Below are 19,698 nucleotides of genomic sequence, written 5' to 3' on the forward strand. Positions count from 1 at the left end.
GCCGCCACTGTAATTTTCTCCACCTCGCCACACTCGAAAAGGGCCCGGCCCGAAACCCGCCCAGTTAGCGTCTGGGAGCGAGACGCCGCCAGAGAGAGAAAGAGAGGGGGGGAGAGCACGCCGCACGCCGCGCACGCAGCCGGCCGGCATGCACTGACCTGGTACAACGTACAGCGAGTGCGGCGAGTGCGCGAGGGTTACCCAGACAGCCCGACGGCGGCCGGCGGCAGACAGGCGGCAGACGGACGGACGGACCGGGGGAAGCTCGCTTGAGTTTCCAGTTTGGCGAATTAATGAGAAAGGTCTTTCTCGCTCTGGCCCGGGCCGGGCCGGCCAGGCTGACCCACATGCTCAATGCGGCCCGAAGGCAGCCCGAAGGCAGCCCGAAGGCAGCCCGAAGGCAGCCCGAAGGCAGCCCGAAGGCAGCCCGAAGGCAGCCCGAAGGCAGCCCGAAGGCAGCCCGAAGGCAGCCCGAAGGCAGCCCGAAGGCAGCCCGAAGGCAGCCCGAAGGCAGCCCGAAGGCAGCCCGAAGGCAGCCCGAAGGCAGCCCGAAGGCAGCCCGAAGGCAGCCCGAAGGCAGCCCGAAGGCAGCCCGAAGGCAGCCCGAAGGCAGCCCGAAGGCAGCCCGAAGGCAGCCCGAAGGCAGCCCGAAGGCAGCCCGAAGGCAGCCCGAAGGCAGCCCGAAGGCAGCCCGAAGGCAGCCCGAAGGGAAGGGAACCAAGATCGGACCGCAGCTACCCAATGGACCAGCACGCTTCGTGCCGCCGTCGGTTCTGCGCCACTTGCCACCCTTCTCCTGATTCACTTTAGGCCATCGACATTCGCGCCGTTTTACTGCCGATTTAGCGGTCCGCAACGGATTCACATTCGGATCGGGATTCGCGGAATATTCGGGGCGGCCGAGCGCGAGTTACGACTGACAGACGAAAGAAAAGAAAGAAGTGATGTCATTCGTGAAAGGCCGGAGGCGGGAGCGTCCCTCGGGACCCTTCCCTTTCACCTCCCTCACTGCCCCTCTCTCGTTTCTAATCGTTTTCGTCGCTCTGTCACTCTCGCACTTGTAGGGCATCCCGTATGGGTGCGGGAAAGACAGAGAGACGAAGACGAAAACCGCCTCTCGGAATCAGTCTACAGTACCAGCACTCAGAGAATCGAATGGAAGTGGACAGACAACAGGTAGCTACCGGACAAACTCTCACTCAAGAGAAGCCGTCCTGGGCGTTAACGCAACCACACCGTGGGATTTTCAAATTTATTTTTCTATTTTTTTAAACTGAAGTTGGCAGCACTGCGCGTGAAAATTCAGCAGTGGCCCGGAAGTGGCCGGCCCGCGCCAATCAATCGGTCGGTTGGCAGCACTGCCTGCGGGCGGACCGAATTCCGCCTCCCACACGTCGTCTGCTCCGCCGACACGCACTCCGGCCGGGCCACTCGCTCTGTCTCTCTCGCACTCACGGGGCCTTCCCTCCACGTGCGAGAGAGACAGCGACGAAAACGACTCTCAGTCCGCAGGCCACTGGAAGCTGGAAGTGGACTGGCCAACGTGTTGTCGCGCCGTGCGGGCTGCGCGGGCTGCGCGGCGCGGGCTTCGCATTCCGACAGGGTGGCCACTCCCAAAACAACAAACGGCCGGGGAGGCCGTGACTCGCGCGTCTTAATGTCGGGCGAATGTTAATGTTGGCTGCGCGGTTGGTCACAGTGAGGCAGGTCACTGCAAAACAGCGGGTGGAAAGTAGGGCTGGCTTCTTCACTGTCACTGTTGTCACTACTCCGCGTTCGAGAGACATGCCCGTAACGCCACCACGACAGTCTCTCACACACGGGGTAGCGGCGACGGTGCGGGTCTTTTCTCCGCTCGACAGAGGCGGCAGCCTGATGCCGAAGAGTGGCTCTGTCTCGTTCGCACCCCTGGGGCGATCCGCAGGGGTGCGAGAGAGACAGAGCGGCACCCGGCAGCACCTCGCCCAATTTCCATGGCGTGTTGTGATGGCTGGTCGGCGCGGCTGGTGTGTCCCGGCCTGCCCTGCCGGGTGTCAAATGGCCCATCATGATGTGACGCCCTGCGCCTGCGCGGCCTGCGCCCTGGGCCTGGCCCTGGGCCTGCCTGCGAGCGGCCCGGGAGAAACCACACGTTTCAATCAACGGCTCCGTTCATGCATTCATCGGCGGGCCGAGTCCGAAGAGTGTCGCGCTGTCTCTCTCGCGCTTATGGGGCTTCTCAGCGGTGCGAGAGAGACACTTGCGCTGCCTTGCCTTGTCTGCTATCTTCGCACTTTGCAGCAGCGTTCCCGAGCGCTGACTCTTTCCTGAATTCTCCGACCTGCAGACCGATTCCGAGAGTCGTTTTTGTCGCTCTGTCTCTCTCACACTCATGGAGCGTTCCTCAAAGGTGCGAGTGAGACAGAGCGACAAAAATGCTTCTCGGAAGAAGGCTGCCGCTCATATCCCCGCGCGTGAGCAGTGAGCGTGTGTCCGGGGTGTGTCCGTTCTTTCTCCCATTAATTGCCATTCGCCGCGATGGACCGCTTTGGACCGCTTGGGACCGGCCCACAGAGGGCCAGAAGACCGGTGGAGGCGGCCAAAAATCTACACGTGTTTTGAGCTCCAGAGTCGCTAAATGGGTCTCGAACCGGACGTGTGATCCCACCAATGGATTGCTTGCTCTCCGAACGAGGAATCCATTGGTAGGGTCTCACGTTTGGAGCTCAAAACGCGTCTGGAGTTTTGTCCGCCTTCGCCGGTCTTCTGGCCCACTGTGCGGCCGCGCCGTGGAGGTGGAGGGGGCGGTGAAGGGAGCTGCTTGAGCGTGCCCAGCGTGCCCGGGCAGGGCCTAAGGCAGGACCTAGTCGTAAGTCTCAGAACAAGAACATTGTTGTGCCGGCAGTTAGCGAGGCGACCAATCAGCAGCCCGCTTTCCCTTGTGTCGGCTGCACTGCACGTCGACCTATCGATCTATCGAACCGAATCGACCAGCCTTGACCGAGTGGGTCTTTTGTTTTGGGTCGGGTTGGCGAGTCAAATCCGTCAAATTCAGCCTGCCTGGTTGTTGGCGACAATGACAACCAGCTTTGAACAATGCTTGCCAGTCTTGGTGAGTCGTACTAACCTGCAAACCCGGTTCGGTCTTGGCATTCGCCCAGGACGTTTCCCCATGCACAGTGGGCCAGAAGAACGGTGTCCGAAATTCTAGACGCGTTTTGAGCTCCAGAGTAGCTACATGGGATTCGAACAATACGCGTGACCCCACCAATGGATTGTTCTCCGAACGAGGGACCCATCGGTGGGGTCACACGATCGGTTCGAGTCCCATTTAGCGACTTTGGAGCTCAAAACGCGTCTGGTGTTTTGGCCGCCTCCATCGGTCTTCTAGCGCTTCTAGCCGATGTGCCATGGTTCTGCCCATAGTGGAGATTGACTGGTGTGAACACTGCGAACAGCGACCGCTGCGTTGTTGGCAGTCGGCGGCTCACCGCGGCGCGGTGACGCAACCCGCAGCTGTGGGCCTGCAGCTGCCGCAGCTGCCGCGACAGCGCGTCGCCGCGTCGCCGCCAACGAGTGCCTGTTACCGGCTGCGGCCATCTTCGGGGAAGTACACTGCAGTCGGCATGCACTAGCTGCGAGATTCGGCAGCCTCCAGCGGTCTGTACCCTAACCGCGATCCCGCGGTGTCTTTCTCGCGCTCGGGGGCTTTCCTACGGGTGCGAGAGAGACAGAGCGACGCAGGATGATTGCGCTGCGTTTTGGCGCATGAAGGGCGACGGTTGGGGCGCCTGGTTGCAGCCGGCGTCGCCATGATCCTGGCCGTGCTGGCCCCGGTGGTGGCGATGGTGGTGTCCATCACCACCACGGCGTTCCTGGTGCTGCAGACCGCCTTCCTGCTGCTGGCCGCCGCGCTGCGCGTCGCCGCGTGCGCGCTGCTGCCGCTGCTGCAGGCCGTGCTGGCCGTGCTGCTGTACGCCCTGCGGCCCGTCATGCTCGTGCTGGGCTGGCTGCTCGGGCTGGCCGCCGTCGTGTTCCGCACCCTCGTCGCCCACCTGTCCCGGTGGGTGGCCGCCCTGTCCGCGCCGCGGCCAGCCCCCCGCAGGACGCAATGAGCCCCCAATAAACAGTGTCCCCGAAGTGCCCCGGGCCCCTGACCTAGGCGACGCAGCCCCTACCCTCCCCCGCACCGCGACGACCTCCATCCCGAATTGGATCGCTTTGGTCTGCGACGGCCTGCCGACCGATTCAGAAGAGTTGTTTCGTCGCTCTGTCTCTCTCGCACTCATAGGCTCTCCGTAAGGGTGCGAGCGAGACAGAGCGACAAAGCGATCCTCTGAATCGCTCGGCTGGCGGGCCGCGCTTTTCCGAGTTCTTGAACCGCATCGGCTTCGCCATGGCTTCGCTGCTTTGCTGCTTCGCTACTCGGCTGCCGCCTTGATTCCGAAGGCTTGTTTCGTCGCTCTATCTCTCTCGCACTCATGGAGCGCCCCGTACACGTGGGAGAGAGACAGAGCGACCAAAAGATCCGAATGATCCTTCGGAACCAGGCGGCTGGCTATCGCGTAACCTTCCGATGGCAGGTCAGCCCAGCAGACTGACTCCGGGCACTGTTTGTCGCTCTGTCTCTCTCGCACCCTAAGGCGACGACCCCTGAGTGCGAGAGAGACAGAGTGACGAAAGCAGGGCTAGGAACGGGGCCAAGCGGAATGACTGCCTGTCGAAAACCAACTCCGCGAACACGCAGCGCGGCGGCTCACTTGCCCAGTCAAATGGGGCACGAGGGTGTCAACCGTTTACAGCCCGGAGCGCATTGGGCTAGAGGACCGGTGGAGGCGGCCGAAACTCTAGACGCGTTTTGAGCTCCAGCCAAAGTAGCTTGGGCTCGAACCGAACGTGCGACCCCACCAATGGATAGGTCTCCAAGTGAGGAATCCATTGGAGGGGTCACACGATCGATTCGAGCTCCATTTAGCGACTCTGGTGCTCAAAACGCTTCTAGAATTTTGTCCGCCTGCACCTGTCTTCTGACCCACAGTGGGACAAGGAGCAAAGAAGATTGGGCACTGCAAAGGAGCTCCCGGCCCGGAAGCAGAATAGAGACAGCGACGAAAACGACTCTCAGTGTGCTGCCTGCCTGTCCGGTGCGCGCGCGTGGCTCGCAGTGTAGTAACAGCACCGCGCTCGCCCTTGACCCCGGACGCCACTTTCGGCCACCGCGTTCGGCTGCCGGCCAGTGCTCCCCGGCGGACGAAAACAAAAGTGACTCGTTCGACCGTTGGTGTGAATGGAGTGGCTAGACGCGAGCCCGTTGCTTCGGTCGCTTGTCTCTCTCGCACCTTCACGAGACGCCCCACACAGTGGGCCAGAAGACCGGCGGAGGTGGCCAAAACTCGAGACGCGCTTTGAGCTCCAGAGTCGCTGAACAGGACTCGAACGTGTGACCCCACCAATGGATTGTTCTCCGCGAACGAGGAATTCATTGGTGGGGTCACACGTTCGAGTCCTGTTAAGCGACTCTGGAGCTCAAAACGCGTCTCGAGTTTTGGCCGTCTCCACTGGTCTTCTGGCCCACTGTGGGGCGGCGCACTGCAGCCCTTCACGCAGCCACCCGTTGGGGTATCGACGCCGAGCAGGGAGGTTCGGCCACCCGGTCGGGCAAGCAATCCGCCGCCTATCTCGCCGGTTGCGGTTTCTCCCGCGCGGAGACGTAAAAATTTGAAACTCGCCACGGTCCGCGGCCCAGCGGCGGCCCGTTGTCGCTCCGTCTCTCTCGCGCCCCCGACGCCTGCGGCAGCCTGCGCGGCGCGCCAACGAGCGCGAGAGAGACAGCAACAGCGGGCCAGGGGGGCTAATCAGAATGGCTGTGGATGTGGAGTAGACGGAGTAGAGCAGAGCGCCATTAGAAAGAAGTTTCGCAAAAAGCCTTCCGCGCGGAACCTGTCCGCGATCAACACGCGACATTTTTTTCTCTCGCTGCCGACGCTCTGTCTCGCTCGCACCACTACGGACGGCGCCCCGAGTGCGACAGAGACGCAGCGACATTCTTCGGAGCCAGTCTGCAGTTCCGGCCCCGCCTCTGACGTCACACGCGCGTCTGCTGGATATTTTGGAGTGGCGAGGCGGCGGGCTGTGCGGGCAAGTCCGATGGGCCCCGTCGCCGGCCGGACAGTGGGCCAGAAGACCGGCGACGGCGGCCAAAATTCTAGGCGCGTTTTGAGCACCAGAGTCGCTAAATGGGACTCGAACCAAACGCATGACCCCAATGGAATCCTCGTTCAGAGAGCAATCCATTGGTGGGGTCAGACGTTCGGTTCGAGTCCCATTTTGCGACTTTGGAGCTCAAAACGTGTCCGGGATTTTGACCGCCTCCACCGGTCTTCTGGTCCACTGTGGGCCGTGCCGCCGTGCGGGCTTGCCGCTCCCATCGCACCCAGCGCCCCCAGCGCCCCAAGCCGATATCGGACTCTGCTGCTTTGCTTTCTCTCAGGTTCCGTCCGAACCTTATGTCCATGAGACGCGCGGTCCACGGTCCGAGAAAGGAAGTGGAGTGGTGGGTGGGCGGATGGATGCGACCAATATGCTCATCCGGCCGAACGAACGCCAGGAGTCTGTCTGTCTGTCTGTCTGTCTGTCTGTCTGTCTGTCTGTCTGTCTGTCTGTCTGTCTGTCTGTCTGTCTGTCCACCACAGGGTACTCAATGAACAAATGAAATGACCTCCCCGTGTTGTTCCAATTTTTATTGCCGGACATCAAAATTAAATTTACAGTGGTAGCGCCTCTTAAGCCAGCTTGAGCTAACTGTTCTTCTCTGAGGACCAACTACGTCATCACCTTTCAATAAATATGCTTCCAATCAGCCCATCTGTCTTTTTCACACATACATATCGCTCTCTCACTCTATTTACAATTTACACATATTTACACGCACCCGCCTACCTTACTCTAGGTGTATCACAATTGTAGTTCACAGCCTCCGGAGACCCTCCGTCGATCAGAAAAAGAAGAACCTCCTCCGTGACTGCCTAAGACGTCTTGCCCTCGCCATCGCTGCACAAGAAAAAAAAACAATAGAAGTCAATGCTGTTGTGAAAACAACAAGGCACTTATCAGAACTCATTTCAATTAGCGTGTTAGGTTAGGTGGGTGTGTCCTTTACATTACAGAGACCAAGATATTTTTTTAGATTTAATCTTTTACCCATATGCACATGCACGGAAAATGAGAAAAGGTATAGCGATAGTTGATTGCGGGAAAAATCTGCGTTCCACCACCTGCGCTCCATGCGCGCTGTGCGAGGGGTAGGTCATTCCCTCTCGACCGTGCCAGGTACAGTGGGCCAGAAGACCGGTGGAGGCGGTCAAAATCCTGGAAGCGTTTTGGACTCCAGAGTCGCTAAATGGGTCTGGAACCGAACGTGTGACCCTACCAAAGGATTCCTCGTTCGGAGAGCAATCCATTGGTGGGGTCACACGTTCGGTTCGATTCCTGTTTAGTGGTTCTGGAGCTCAAAACGCGTCGACACTTTTGGCCGCCTCCACCGGTCTTCTGGCCCACTGTGACATGGCGCCAAGCCACGGCCACCCTGCACCAGCGCGATCACCTTACCTCCCAGCGGGGTCGACATGCATGACAAGCTCGAGTGCCTGCGGCAGGACGGAGGGCCTTCGGGACCCCCGTCACCTTCGCCGCCGCCGGGGACCTTGCTTCGCCTCTGGAAAGCGGCCGCGCCGCGTCGCCAAGGTCCTGGACCAAGTCCTGGAGAGCGCCGTCGTCCTTCTGTCTCTCTCGCAGGTAGTATCTCGCGAATTCGGCGCGAAATAGAATTTCAGCGTGTGTTACGCAACTCGTACCGCTAATCCTTCCTAAAGCCCAGCTGCGTGGGACACCAGGTCTGCCACCAGGTCAACTGGTCGCTCTTTTTGCGTCTTTAAAACCACTTCACTCAATGTCGAAGTTTCTTTTTAATGTTTTCCCCGCCTGGCCTTGGCCTTGGCGCCGGCACCCTCGGCGCGCACTACGGGGCTGCGTGCGAGTCGTCGCGGGTACCGTCGGTGCACTGCTAGTGCCGGTCGCCTCGAACGCCCCCACGGGCCAGGCCGCACAGTGGGCCAGAAGAGCGATGAGGGCGGCCAAAACTACAGACGCGCTTTGAGCTCCAGAGTCGCCACATGGGACTTGAACCGAGTGTGACCCCCACCAATGGATTGCTCTCCGAACCAGGAGAATCCATTGGTCGGGTCACACGTTCGGTTCGAGTCCCATTTAGCGACTCTGGAGCTCAAATCGCGTCTAGAAGTTTGTCCGCCTCCACCGGCCTTCTGGCCCACTGTGGGGCGCCCTGCGAGAGTGCAGTCAGTGGGCCGCGGCCCGCCGTCCAGCCGCTCAGCCTCGGTGAATTGATTAACTAGTAGATGACGCGCGAGCCAAGGCGAGTGGAGGTTATGCGGGCGGTTACAAGCACACTAGTAATCATTGCCGCACACTTGTACAGTCACTGCCGAAAGAAATGAGCCCCGCCGTAAACTCGAAGGGGCATCGTTGGAAGTCGCTTGCCGGCGGAGTGTCGCCGGGCTCATCTCTTTTAGAAATGACGATACACTGGAAAAAGTTTTGTTTTTTTACTTTTACTTTTGCGCACTCTAGCAAGAGGGCGAAAACACAAAAGCCGAGAGGGAGAGTGGACAGAACTGAGTAATGTGACGGCTCGCCAGACCGCCGAATCCAGTTTGACCACCCGGGTATGAAAAACTCGGAGGTGAGCGGTCAGGCTTGAGGCCCGGGCCTGTTCCGTCTGCCCGTGGTCTGCCGGTGCCGGGGGCCGCCGCCAGGGGCCAGCCGAGCTTCGTTTCGTCGCTCTGTCTCTGTCGCACTCATGAGGGCCTCCATGAGGGTACGAGAGAGACAGAGCGATGGAGCGATCTTTTGGATCGCTCGGCAGGCGGATACACAGGTCTCGTTTCGGCCAGGTGCTGGCATGACCGGCTCCAATCCCAGGCGGCGGTCCACTTACTCTCTCTCTCTCTCGCCAAGAGCGGCCGCCCCGCGAGTGCGAGAGAGACAGAGCGACGAGAGCTCTCCTCGGAGCCAGCGTAGTAGCCAGCGTGCCGGGAGGGCCTTGCTCCGCCTGCCCGACACGTCACGAACAGGCTCCTGCACGTCACGAAAACGTCACTGCCTTACGTTTTTGTTTTGTGCTGAGATAGCGCGATAGGTTTGTCTGCTGAATGCATCGGTGAGATAGTCCCTGGTACCCGCACGGCAAATGCCTGGATTGCCCTGAGACTTCCTTGTTACGAATGCACTTCCCCGAGCCCTGGCCTGCCTATCTTTTGATTTATTTTGAAGATTCGAACGGGCCAAACCCCGTGTAACGCCGGCCCTCCCACAAATCACCAAGTATTGACAGACAGCAGGGCGAGCTCCAATGATTAACTACACAAAGCAGGCGAGTGTCCAGCCCACTGTCCGTTGGCCTTACGCTGTAAGATTCCGACTGGCCTTCTGGGTCAAGTCAGAGAAAGCCGTGTTCAAGACCGTCAAGGCTAGAACAGTGGAGGACCATCGGTGGAACTACCAATGTGAGAGTCCGTCGAGCTGCGAGGAGTTGTAACGTTTTCTCAAACATGCAGGGTTTGCCACAGCCATGCGGGAAGACCAAGTCGACTGGAGACCGAAGCAGACGACGCACCGGCCACCACTGGAGGGACTCTCCGGCCACCACCACAGGGGATTAGAGTTAACTCTGTTTGGTTTTTCTGTTTATTTCATGCAGGTTAGGCTAGGCTGGTTTGCTCTCACCACTCGGGGAGGGCGTGATGCCCGCCTCGCCCTTGGCGAAGGGCAGCTTGTCGCCCGTCTCCAGGAAGAAGGTCCCTCTTGTGCTGGAAAGGGAGAGACAGGGCAACGTGAGCGAGGAAGGGAACCCAAGTTCGCGCGTTTTATGTGTGCCTCGCGTGGTGGCGAGTCGCACAGCGGATTTGCCAGAAGACCTGTGGAGGCGGCAAAAATCCCCGACGCGTTTTGAGCTCCAGAGTCGCTGAATGGGACTCGGACCAAACGTGTGACCCCACCACTGAATTTCTCGTTCGGAGATCAATCCCCCATTTAGCGACTCTAGAGATCAAAACGCGTCCGGGAGTTTGACCACCTCCGAGTCGGTTGGGCTGCCTGCCGTCCGGGCGGAGGACGGGCGGGTGGCGTAGGATGGGCTGCCTACCACGCAGGCGCTGCTGTAGCGCGCCAGGTACCCCCACTCCTCCCCGGCCCGGCCAGTCTTGGCGGGAAACTGGCAGCCAGCCGCATGAGACATGTTCCGTTCTCAGGGCAGAAATGAAGCTGGAGGATTCCGGAAGGACCGCTGAGGACGAGGATGACTGCACGGCGACGGCCCTCGACTCACTCCGAGCCTGGACGCGTGCTGTTGTCGTTTTGTTTTGCGTTCGTGCCGGGGAGGTTTTGACCCTCGTTTTGACCGGTTTGGCGCGCCGCCTGCGCGGGACCGCCCGATATGACGTCCGTCGTCGCCGGCAGTAGAATGATTCCGAGAGTCTTTTTCGTCGCTCTGTCTCTCTCGCGCTCATGGGGCGTCCCGTATAGGTCCGGGAGGGACAGAGCGACGAAACCGACTCACGAAACCCGCCTGCAGGCAAAGGCAGTCTAGCCAGGCACGGCGCCGCGAGACAGCGGTCCGGCGTAGTCAAGGAGTTTTGCCGTCGTTTTATTGCCTCGGCGAAATCGATTCCCGGAAAACAGACGCGCCGGCAAGGCGGCAAGGCCCACAACTAGCTCCCAAGGTACAGTACCGTCACGGTTCCGTCCCAGTTTTAACTCTTCTCCTTGCCATTCCGCTAAATTGCACTGACCTAGGGTGCGCGTGGTAGCCCATGGTGACGGGCTTGTTGCCGGAGCACCTGCCGCTGCCGAAGGCCTCCATGCTGGGGCACTGCACGGCGAGGAAGGGCGTGCCGGTCGCGTTGAGCGACTCGGCGAAGAACCGCCAGGACCGCCAGTGGCTGCAGAAGTCTGCACGGGAAAGGGACAAAAAGGAAACACGTTTTACAGTGTCCGAGCGCCAGGGTGGTGCACAGAGGGCCAGAAGGCCGGTGGACGTGGTCAAAAACGCGGACGCGTTTTGAGTTTCAGAGTCGCTAAACAGGACTCGAACCGAGCGTGTGACCCCACCAATGGATTGCTCTCCGAACGAGGAGTCCATTGGTGGGGTCACACGTTCGGTTCGAGTCCTGTTGAGCTACTCTGGAGCTCAAAACGCGTCTAGCGTTTTGGCCGCCGGCGCCGTTCTTCTGGCCCACTGTCGGTTCGAAACAAGTGGATGCTGGCCGCACCGTCGTCGGACAGGATCCGGGCGCCGGCCGGGCAGCCGGGCTGCAGCCGCGCGCCGCCGTTGGGGTAGAAGTCGGCGTGGCCGGTGGGGTACGCCACGCCGTAGCTGCCGCCGTCCGTGTGGATCACGTCCACGAAGAGCGCGTCCGAGGACGACAGGTGGCTGGTCCGCAGGTTGGGGTTGTTGAACCCGGGCAGGGCGGGGTCCAGCGCTGCGGAGGAGAGGAGCGGAAAGCCGTGTTGTAGAGATAAGCTTACGAGTTCCTTATATCTAGGTGCACGTGTAAAACCTTAGGAAGTATTTTAAGCATACACAGTACAAATTAATTTAGCTTGTTATACGAAGAAATAGTTCGTAAATTACAAAGTGTTTTCTTTGTAAGCTTATGTATGATACTTTGTTATAACAAGCTACTTTTCTTTGTAAGGCCAAAAATGGTTTGTAAGGTTTCCAGAGTGTGAGCGTTAATTTTTAAAAAATAACAGTTTTTTTTTTAAATAAGGTACTGACCTGTAATTCTGGGTATTTTACCCTTGGTGAGGAACTTGCCGGCGAAGCCCGCGGCCTGGCCGCCCAGCGAGTGGCCCACCAGGTACACGGTGTCGATGGACAGCGCCCCCGCCTCGTGCCACGCGTCCAGCTGGTAAGCCACCATGCGACCCACCTCGGACACCAGCATCAGCGGGATGGGGTACAGCGGCGCGGCCGCCTTGGACCAGTCCACGAAGATGACGTTGTACTTGGCCTGCGCGATGAAGGCTGCGGGCAACACCGTGTCACACAGTGGGCCAGAAGGCCGGCGGCGGCGGCCAAAGACGCGTTCAGAGCTCCAGAGTCGCTAAATGGGACTCGGACCTAACGTGTGGCCGCATCAATGGACTCTTCGTTCGGAGAGCAATCCATTGGTGGGGTCACACGTTCGTTCGAGTCCTGTTCAGTGACACTGAAGCTCGTCCGTGACTTTGACCGCCTCCACCTGTCTTCCGGCCCACTGTGCGTGAGTCAGCGAGAGGACGACGCCGGCAGAATCAGCCAGCATCATTTGGGGTCCAGCCATTAATCGCAATCGCAATCGCAGGGGCAGTGTAGGCACCCCGCCGCACTGCGGCGCGCGCTGTGCGAGTGGTTGCCTACCCCCGGTTGGTCGGGCGCTCAGGACGCCGACGTGCTTACCGCTCATGACCACCTTGACGCTCTCCTTGTCCGGGGTCTCGGTGTACCCGTGGAAGTACATCATGGTGGGCATCCTGGGGTCGAAGCGGATGTCGTTGAGCACCTTGTCGGCCTGGGGCAGCGCGAAGTACTGCGCGTAGTCCTCCAGCGAGCTGCAATCCATCACGACCCATCAAACATTTCTTCTTTTTACCGTCCGCGCCTGTCCGTTTTGTCGGGCGGCTAGGCACACTGGGATTTGCAGTGAGGTAGATCAGTACGGACCCTCCGTAGATGCGCAGCTTGACGGTCTTGAGCAGGGAGGAGCCTGGGATGGACCGACTCCGAAACGTGGCGCTCACTGAAAAACGCAAAAATTAAAAATTATTGCAAAGCGAATGGACAGGCAGAGCAAGCGACGACGCGTCTCAGCAGGAGGGATCTTCGTTTTCGAAAGCAAAAAGCCACGTGGCGAAGAGGAGACACCTTTTTCCCCGTCCCTAACCTTGCCTAACCCCATTTGACGGTCCCGACCTAACCCCACCCAAACCTCCTCTTTCCTCGGCGGAGGTCGCGCGCGCGGTTCGACGACCTAACCCAACCTGAGCAAGCAGAATGTCATTTTTGGTCGGCGGTGGTGAAGTGATGCGTGCGATCCGAAAAGTCCTGAAGCGGCGCCCAGCTCGCAAGGCGCCGGATTCACGAACTCAGTATTCGTGAACAGCGGGTTCTCGTTCTCACCGGGAAACGCGAGCGCGGCCGCGACGAGCGTCACCAGCAGCAGGCAGCGAGGCGGAGGCATGGCGGCGGAGCGGCGATCCTGGGGGAATCAGAGAACACAATTACAAAAACAAAAACAACATTTATTTTGCTCACACTGAGAACAGTGGTTTCTATTTTTTATCGCCAAACAGACACGTAGCTCGTCCAGTTTCAAAAGCGACGCGACGCGAGAGAAGTGAAACACTGGATGCGCCTGCAGGCGTAACTCTTTTTTTTATGTGTGTGTGTGTGTGAATGCGGCGACGAATATGGTCAGTCCACGTGCCCTTCCATGCATTCCATGCTTCAGCAGCAAACGCGCTCTTCTTTGCCGCCTAGTGCCTTCGCCGCTTCGCCCCCCCCCCTTTCCCCCCAACACACACACAACCATTCCTAATTTCCCACGGAAGGCAGATCCGGCGGCGCCGAATTTCGCGGTAGCTTTCCACCTACTTGCTTCCCTCCGCGGAAGCGTGGGATGCCCGATCTTGAGAAGGTCACGTACTCCGCGTAGTCCACGTAGTTCGCGGGTGGCCGCCTCCGCACCGCCCCACCGACACGGTCCGGCCGCGGTCCAGCGCGCCGAGCTGCTCGCAAGTAGGGTCCACGGCGGCGCCTTTGTGAACAGCTCGACGCCGTCTTGCGGAAGCACCACGCCGGTTTCCGTCACACTCGTTTTCAAAGCAAGAAAGGCCCAAAGCACGAATAAAAAAAATAGTTGTGCACCTGCGGCATGAACTTGAAGGCCCTATCACTACGTAGCATCCCCTCAATCGAACCGGATCGATAATGTCGGCTCCTCTTTCAAAGAGCAGACGCGTATTGTCGCGGCTAAACACGTGCGTATGTGGTTTGGCTTTGCGGTGGGCTGGTCGACCGGGCCGATCGGGCAGCGCGGGCACGCAGAAGGCACGCACAGTGGGCCAGAAGACCGGCGCAGGTGGCCAAAACTCCAGACGCGTTTTGAGCTCCAGAGTCGCCAAACAGGACTCGAACTGAACATGTGACCCCTCGAATGGATTCCTCGTTTGTGGGGTCACACGCTCGGTTCGAGCCCCATTTAGCGACTCTGGAGCCCAAAACTCGTGTAGAATTTTGGCCGCCTGCGCCGATCTTCTGGCCCACCGTGCGCAGGTGGGATGAATCGGGCGATGACGGTCGACGCGGTGGTCGACGCGGCGGGTAAAGACACGCAACACGCAACCAGAATCAGCACTACCATCAGCATCGGTAGGGAGAAGACAACGACCCAGCACGGCAGCACTTTGGCAAATCCGGCCGGCGCCACTTTTGGACTTTTCCGATCATCTGCGGAATAGCACCGCGATCACCGCACCATCGGGATAGCCCACCGGTAGTACCTGGCCGGCCACCACAGGATCGCTCGTCCACTCACTCATTCACCCACTCACTCACAAGCGCGGATCCAGAGACGGAAAGGGGGGGGGGGACCGGAAGGAAGGAGCACCAACAAGCACGCCGTCATCCTGGACCCCCTGGACGGACAGTGGACACAGCAGCTCGCGAGCTAGGGTCGGCGCACTGGCGACAAGGCGCTCCATATCTCGAGTTGAACATGAACGAGTGCGTGCACGCGTGGATACCTTTTGGGCGACGCCCCTCCTTGTCTGTTCGTCAATAGCCAAACCGGTCCGGCGAGCGCCGCCAGACGGCGTTTTCGAAAAGACGGCAAGTCCCCGAACACGGACCAACACAGACACACGGACGGGGGAAGACGGCATCATCTCCCCCGATCGACCGTGTCCTTTCAGTGTCAATGTCGCTCGCGGGGTCGGCCCGGTCGGGTTCGGTCGGCCCCGACCGCCCCGGGGTGCGTGCGGGTGGTGCGGGCCACACAACACCCCTCCCGCTCGCGGCGCGGACGCGTCACGAACACGTCACGGACAGACTTGGCCACATGGCGTGGGACGCTCGCTGCCTTTTTGTCTTTTTGTGCCCCAATCTGTCCGGCCGCGAGGACACGCGACATATTTCTCGCACTCGCGTGTCTTGTCTCGGCGTGGGGTAATCGCGGTGCCCAAAACATGGAAGACACCCGCCAAGTCCACCTGGGACTGGCTGGGTATCCCTGCACTGTAATGACGCGGGCTTCCGGCATTGCAGCGTGATGATACATTGTATGGCTGCACTTCGGGCGGCCTGCAGTGGGCCAGAAGACCGGCGGGGCGGCCAAAATCCCGGACGCGTTTTGAGCTCCAGTGTCGCTCGAACCGAACGTGTGACCCCACCAATGGATTGCTCTCCGAACGAGGAATCCATTGGTGGGGTCACACGTTCGGTTTGAGTCCCATTTAGCGACTCTGGAGCTCAAAACGCGTCTAAAATTTTGGCCGCCTCCACCGGTCTTCTGGCCCACTGTGCGGCTGCGCTCACACCACAGCATCGCCAGCATCTTGTGCCTACCTAAGATTCTCGCCCGAAAAAAAGACGGAAAGATTTCCCGCAACTCCGAATAGTACCTTGCTTCCGGGTGCTGCCCAACCCAGTCGAGCGTCGAGCGATTCCGAAGGATTAGATTTGGTCGCTCTGTCGCACTCACGGGGCGTCCCGTAGGGCCGCGAGAGAGACAGCGGATCGGGCCCGGCGGCATGGCCGTCCACTAAGCCTGCTCCTCAGTTCACGCCCAATGCCAGGGTTGCCGGGGATGCAAAATAGACGATTCGGTGACGTCACCGCCAAGAAGGCCGGCCGCATGCGTTTAGTTTTAGTTCGTTGTTGTTTTCTCGTGTCGCGTGGGCGGCGGGGAATTTGTTGTTTGTTGTGCGTGTCCAGAAGCGAGTTCGATCGTTCCGCTTTCGGGCCATTTCGGTAATTAGGCGACAAGACGAGCAGGCGGCGGCAGCGGCGGCAGCGCGTGGCAGTTCAAGTTTACGGTCAGAGTGGCCGCCTGGCCGTGCTAGAGGCGCTGCCCGCCGCACCGGTTCCCACAAGGCCGAGCCGGCAGTGCCGGCCCAGCGCGGCGTGGCGCTGGAGCGCGGTGGCAACCCTAGACTATCGCCCGGCCGGGCCTAGTGGCACCCTGGGTAATTAGGGGAGGCTCGAGCCGGGATCGGAGGACACACGTCCCATTAGCTCCGCGGCGCCGTTTTTCCATTGACGCGGACGGGGCGGCGCACAGTGGGCCAGAAGACCGGCGGAGGGGGTCAAAATCCCGGACGCGTTTTTACCTCTAGAGTCGCTAAATGGGACTCGAACTGAACGTGTGACCCCACCAATGGATTGCTCTCCGAACGAGGAATCCAAGTTGGGTTCGAGTCCCATTAAGCGACTCTGCAGCTCAAAACGCGTCGAGGATTTCGGCCGCCTCCACCGGTTTTCTGGCCCACTGTGCGGCGCAGACGAGGACGGGCAGGACGTCCTCGGTGGTAAGGACTTTCTTTTAGGCGGCCCGCGTGGGCGGGGCCGGGGGTGGGGCGGTGTGCTTCGGCCCTGTGGCTTATCAGTGCAGGCTACCTGGTTAGTGTCCTGCTTCCTCTCCACACTGCCAGAAAACTAAGCCACCTAAAAACGGAAAACGACAACAGACTGTCCGTTTTAAATTTTTAGTCCACCTCGCGTCGGGCTGTGATACAAAGAAAAACCACTTGGAAGCGCGGACCTCGCGGTCGCTCGCGGTGAGGGTTGGATTGCGATTTTAGGAGGGAGGAGGGAAAGACCAGGTAGTCTCGCGTTCGGCTTTCAAGACGAAAGGAATCACGGAGAGTCCAAATGACAATCGCGCTATCGCGCTTCCCACGACCAATCGTTAGCAGCCGCGTGTGTTCCGCGGCGGTTCATTTCCTGAGGAGTCCCCGTGAACCTGAGCGTAGTATTGCATTGCAAATCAGAGATGCATACTCAGCCAGTCATCAATAGTATGAGTGAAAAATAGCATCCCTCCCCGGGTTTGCGTGACACAACCGAAAACAGTAAAAACGATTCGGGACACGGCTCGCGGAGTTTCCGGTGGATACCATGACAAGCAATCAGGGAATCCATCTTCGCAAATCGATAATCGGCTCAAATCAGCGTGACGTTGGGCTGCCTGATACGACCCAACGCTACATTCGGTCGGAGAGGAGATGGCAAAAAGGGTCAGATTCACGCCAGCCCTCCCCGGCAAAGTAATATGGTTCACACCTTGGGAGGCAAAATACTCCATATCAACTTGGAATTTTCGACGCTGTACTGTATACAAGGCAGACTGTGTTATTCCTGCAAAATTTTCACCTTAATTTCTTTGTTTCTCAAAAATATTTTGTTGAAGTTACTTTTAGCTGGCCATTTTCTGCGTCCCCAGAGAAAAGCCACTTGAGAGCCACGATTTTACATCTAACTTTCAAAGTGACACCTCCGAGCTCTCAGGCGAATAACTCTCGAATAATTCGAGCTGCCCTACTGTCATTCCCCCGACCCTCTTTTTGAGCGCGACGTCTCAAGGGAAGCCCCTCGTCAATTTGTTGTGGGCTGGATGCTCGATTCACGAACGCCGAAAAAAAAAAATACGATTTCAAGAAATCCTAGGAGTCACGAAGTCAATTTGATTAAGAGAGTGGAGAAAGAAAAGAAGTGGTGTTGTGAAGTTGTGGCTCAGGGGACTACCAATGGCAGTGGTACCAATGTGGTCGATGTGCCACCCGTCGAAATTTAAACTTGACAATAAATAGAAATCAAAATGCTGGTAAATTCAAAAAATTCCAATGCTAATGTGTTCCGCAGTGTTCTGACAATGGAACATCTTTAAAGACCATCATTATTAAAATGTTCTTAGCAGAAAGAAGGCAGTAAATTAATTTTCAAGGGTTGGCAACAATCTTCTCGGCGTCTACGCCCTTGCGAAAATCGGGAAGCTGAAAGCACCAGCAGTCGGGCATTAAAACTGCCCCTCCATTGTTGCTGACGTTGAATTGTTTGGCTTGTTTCAAAAGGCTATGGTTCTCTAGTCATGTTTTCTTCAATTCTGTGTAATAGTTCTCACTCACAGCGAATCAACACCACGACGGTTGGTTTGACAAACTTCATAAACTCGGGAGGGAAGGTTTCGAAACGCGGGTGAGTCTTGTTCGAGGAACATGAGCACTGCAAGTCGCGAGGTGGAGCGAAGTGGTCCTAGTGCTAACTGAATCACAACAACAACAAAATTGTTTTATTTGAGAAACTTTATGTCAAAAAAAAGAACTTTTGTTTTGCTAATTTTTTGTGAATATTTTTTTAGAAAGTTATCACATAAAAAATTGAAAATTTGTTTTATATGAATTTTTATAAGCAGGAAACAAAGAAAAACAAAAAAGAGAGCAAAATTATACAGATTTCAAATGCTACAGTTGGTTAAACTGTTAAACAGGTTGCAAACCTACTGCGCATGCCCAAACACACTCCGATCAAGAAGTATTATTGGATAGTTCTACCCGAAAAACTGCGTTCGAACCGACACCAATTCTATTGTTGCATCTTGTCTACCTGCAGTCAAAGAAATTTTTCATTTCGAACGCGCCATTTCAGCTTTTGGAGTAAGCTGTACAGACCCAAAATGAAGCTCGGCTATTGGTCCGCCCCGGCTCGGCTCCCCCCACTCCCTTTGACGAGTCGAGTTTTGCCATGGAAACGGCGATTTTGACAGCAAATTTCTCAAAATTGGCCGTTAACTTTTTAACCAGATTTCAGCATGAGAATCAGCGTTCAAAGTTCTACAAGTCTGCAAAATCTCATTAAAATCGTATAGAAAATTTCCGAAATGCATAAAGGGCCACACAAATTGAATCTCGGGCCGGCTGAATCCTGGGTATACTATAAGGCTACTTCGTGCCTAAAAAGGGACTCGCGAGATCTCCTCCAAAATAATCGCAAGCGGAGACTTTGTGATGTTTGCGCGACTGCACGGCCAGCCTGCAGGGCCGCCACCGACACCCCCGATGAAAGTAAAGTCCGCTGGCGCACTCGAGCATAATCCGTTTCAAAAATGTCAATTTTGTTTTTGTAAAATCTCGTCTTAAGTCTCGGCCGAGGAGGGTGCGCGTGGATTGGCTGGACTCCTTTCGGCACTCACTCGCACACTTACGACTTTTGGGGCGGGATGTCCGGGGCTGTCCAGACTGCAGAGGCGCGACTCCTTGACGCGACCGCTTCCGACGGCAACGCACGCACGTGTGGGGCTGGCTTGCTTCGCTTGCTGTGCTGGCATGCCGGCGCCACTCCGACTGCTCTGTCCCGGCAGCTCGGCAGCTCGACTCCACACTCAGCAACAGCGGCAGACGCCTGCCCTGCCCGCCCCGCCGGCCCGGGCCTCCAAGCCAAACCCCGAACGATCAGCGATCGCCCACCGCCGCCGGTACTGGAATATGATGGCCGTGGACAGTGGTTCCAGAATCGCGGGATCGAAAAAGAGGGAGGGGCATGGGCGACTGCCTGGACACTTCCTGGACACAGCGCAGGGTATCGCCGAGAGGGTAGGCAATCAGCCA

General features: G+C 58.1%; 1 protein-coding gene across 1 annotated transcript; it reads right to left on the reverse strand.

The window, feature by feature from the left end:
- Positions 1-6,704: 6,704 nt before the first annotated feature.
- On the reverse strand, positions 6,705-19,419 carry LOC117649456 (lipoprotein lipase-like). Its single transcript, XM_034392276.1, has 9 exons — positions 19,296-19,419; positions 13,217-13,295; positions 12,761-12,836; positions 12,497-12,648; positions 11,834-12,082; positions 11,325-11,534; positions 10,845-11,004; positions 9,781-9,863; positions 6,705-7,029 (listed from the first exon to the last, which is right to left on the reverse strand). Exons 1-9 carry the CDS (start codon positions 19,416-19,418, stop codon positions 6,974-6,976), a joined length of 1,188 nt encoding a protein of 395 aa, XP_034248167.1. The 5' UTR covers position 19,419; the 3' UTR covers positions 6,705-6,973.
- Between the last annotated feature and the right edge of the window lie 279 nt (positions 19,420-19,698).

Source organism: Thrips palmi, unplaced genomic scaffold (assembly GCF_012932325.1).
Source record: "Thrips palmi isolate BJ-2018 unplaced genomic scaffold, TpBJ-2018v1 HiC_scaffold_10, whole genome shotgun sequence".
NCBI lineage: Eukaryota > Metazoa > Arthropoda > Insecta > Thysanoptera > Thripidae > Thrips > Thrips palmi.

Bases quoted from the DNA above. Each gene is read 5' to 3' on its own strand.
- LOC117649456 (XM_034392276.1), bottom strand. From the start codon at position 19,418: ATGCCAGCACAGCAAGCGAAGCAAGCCAGCCCCACACGTGCGTGCGTT. The intron at 12,837-13,216 runs GTGAGAACGAGA...TGCGTTTTTCAG, and splicing joins GGCCGCGCTCGCGTTTCCCG to TGAGCGCCACGTTTCGGAGT. The intron at 11,535-11,833 runs GTCAGTACCTTA...TCTCCTCCGCAG, and splicing joins TAAAATACCCAGAATTACAG to CGCTGGACCCCGCCCTGCCC.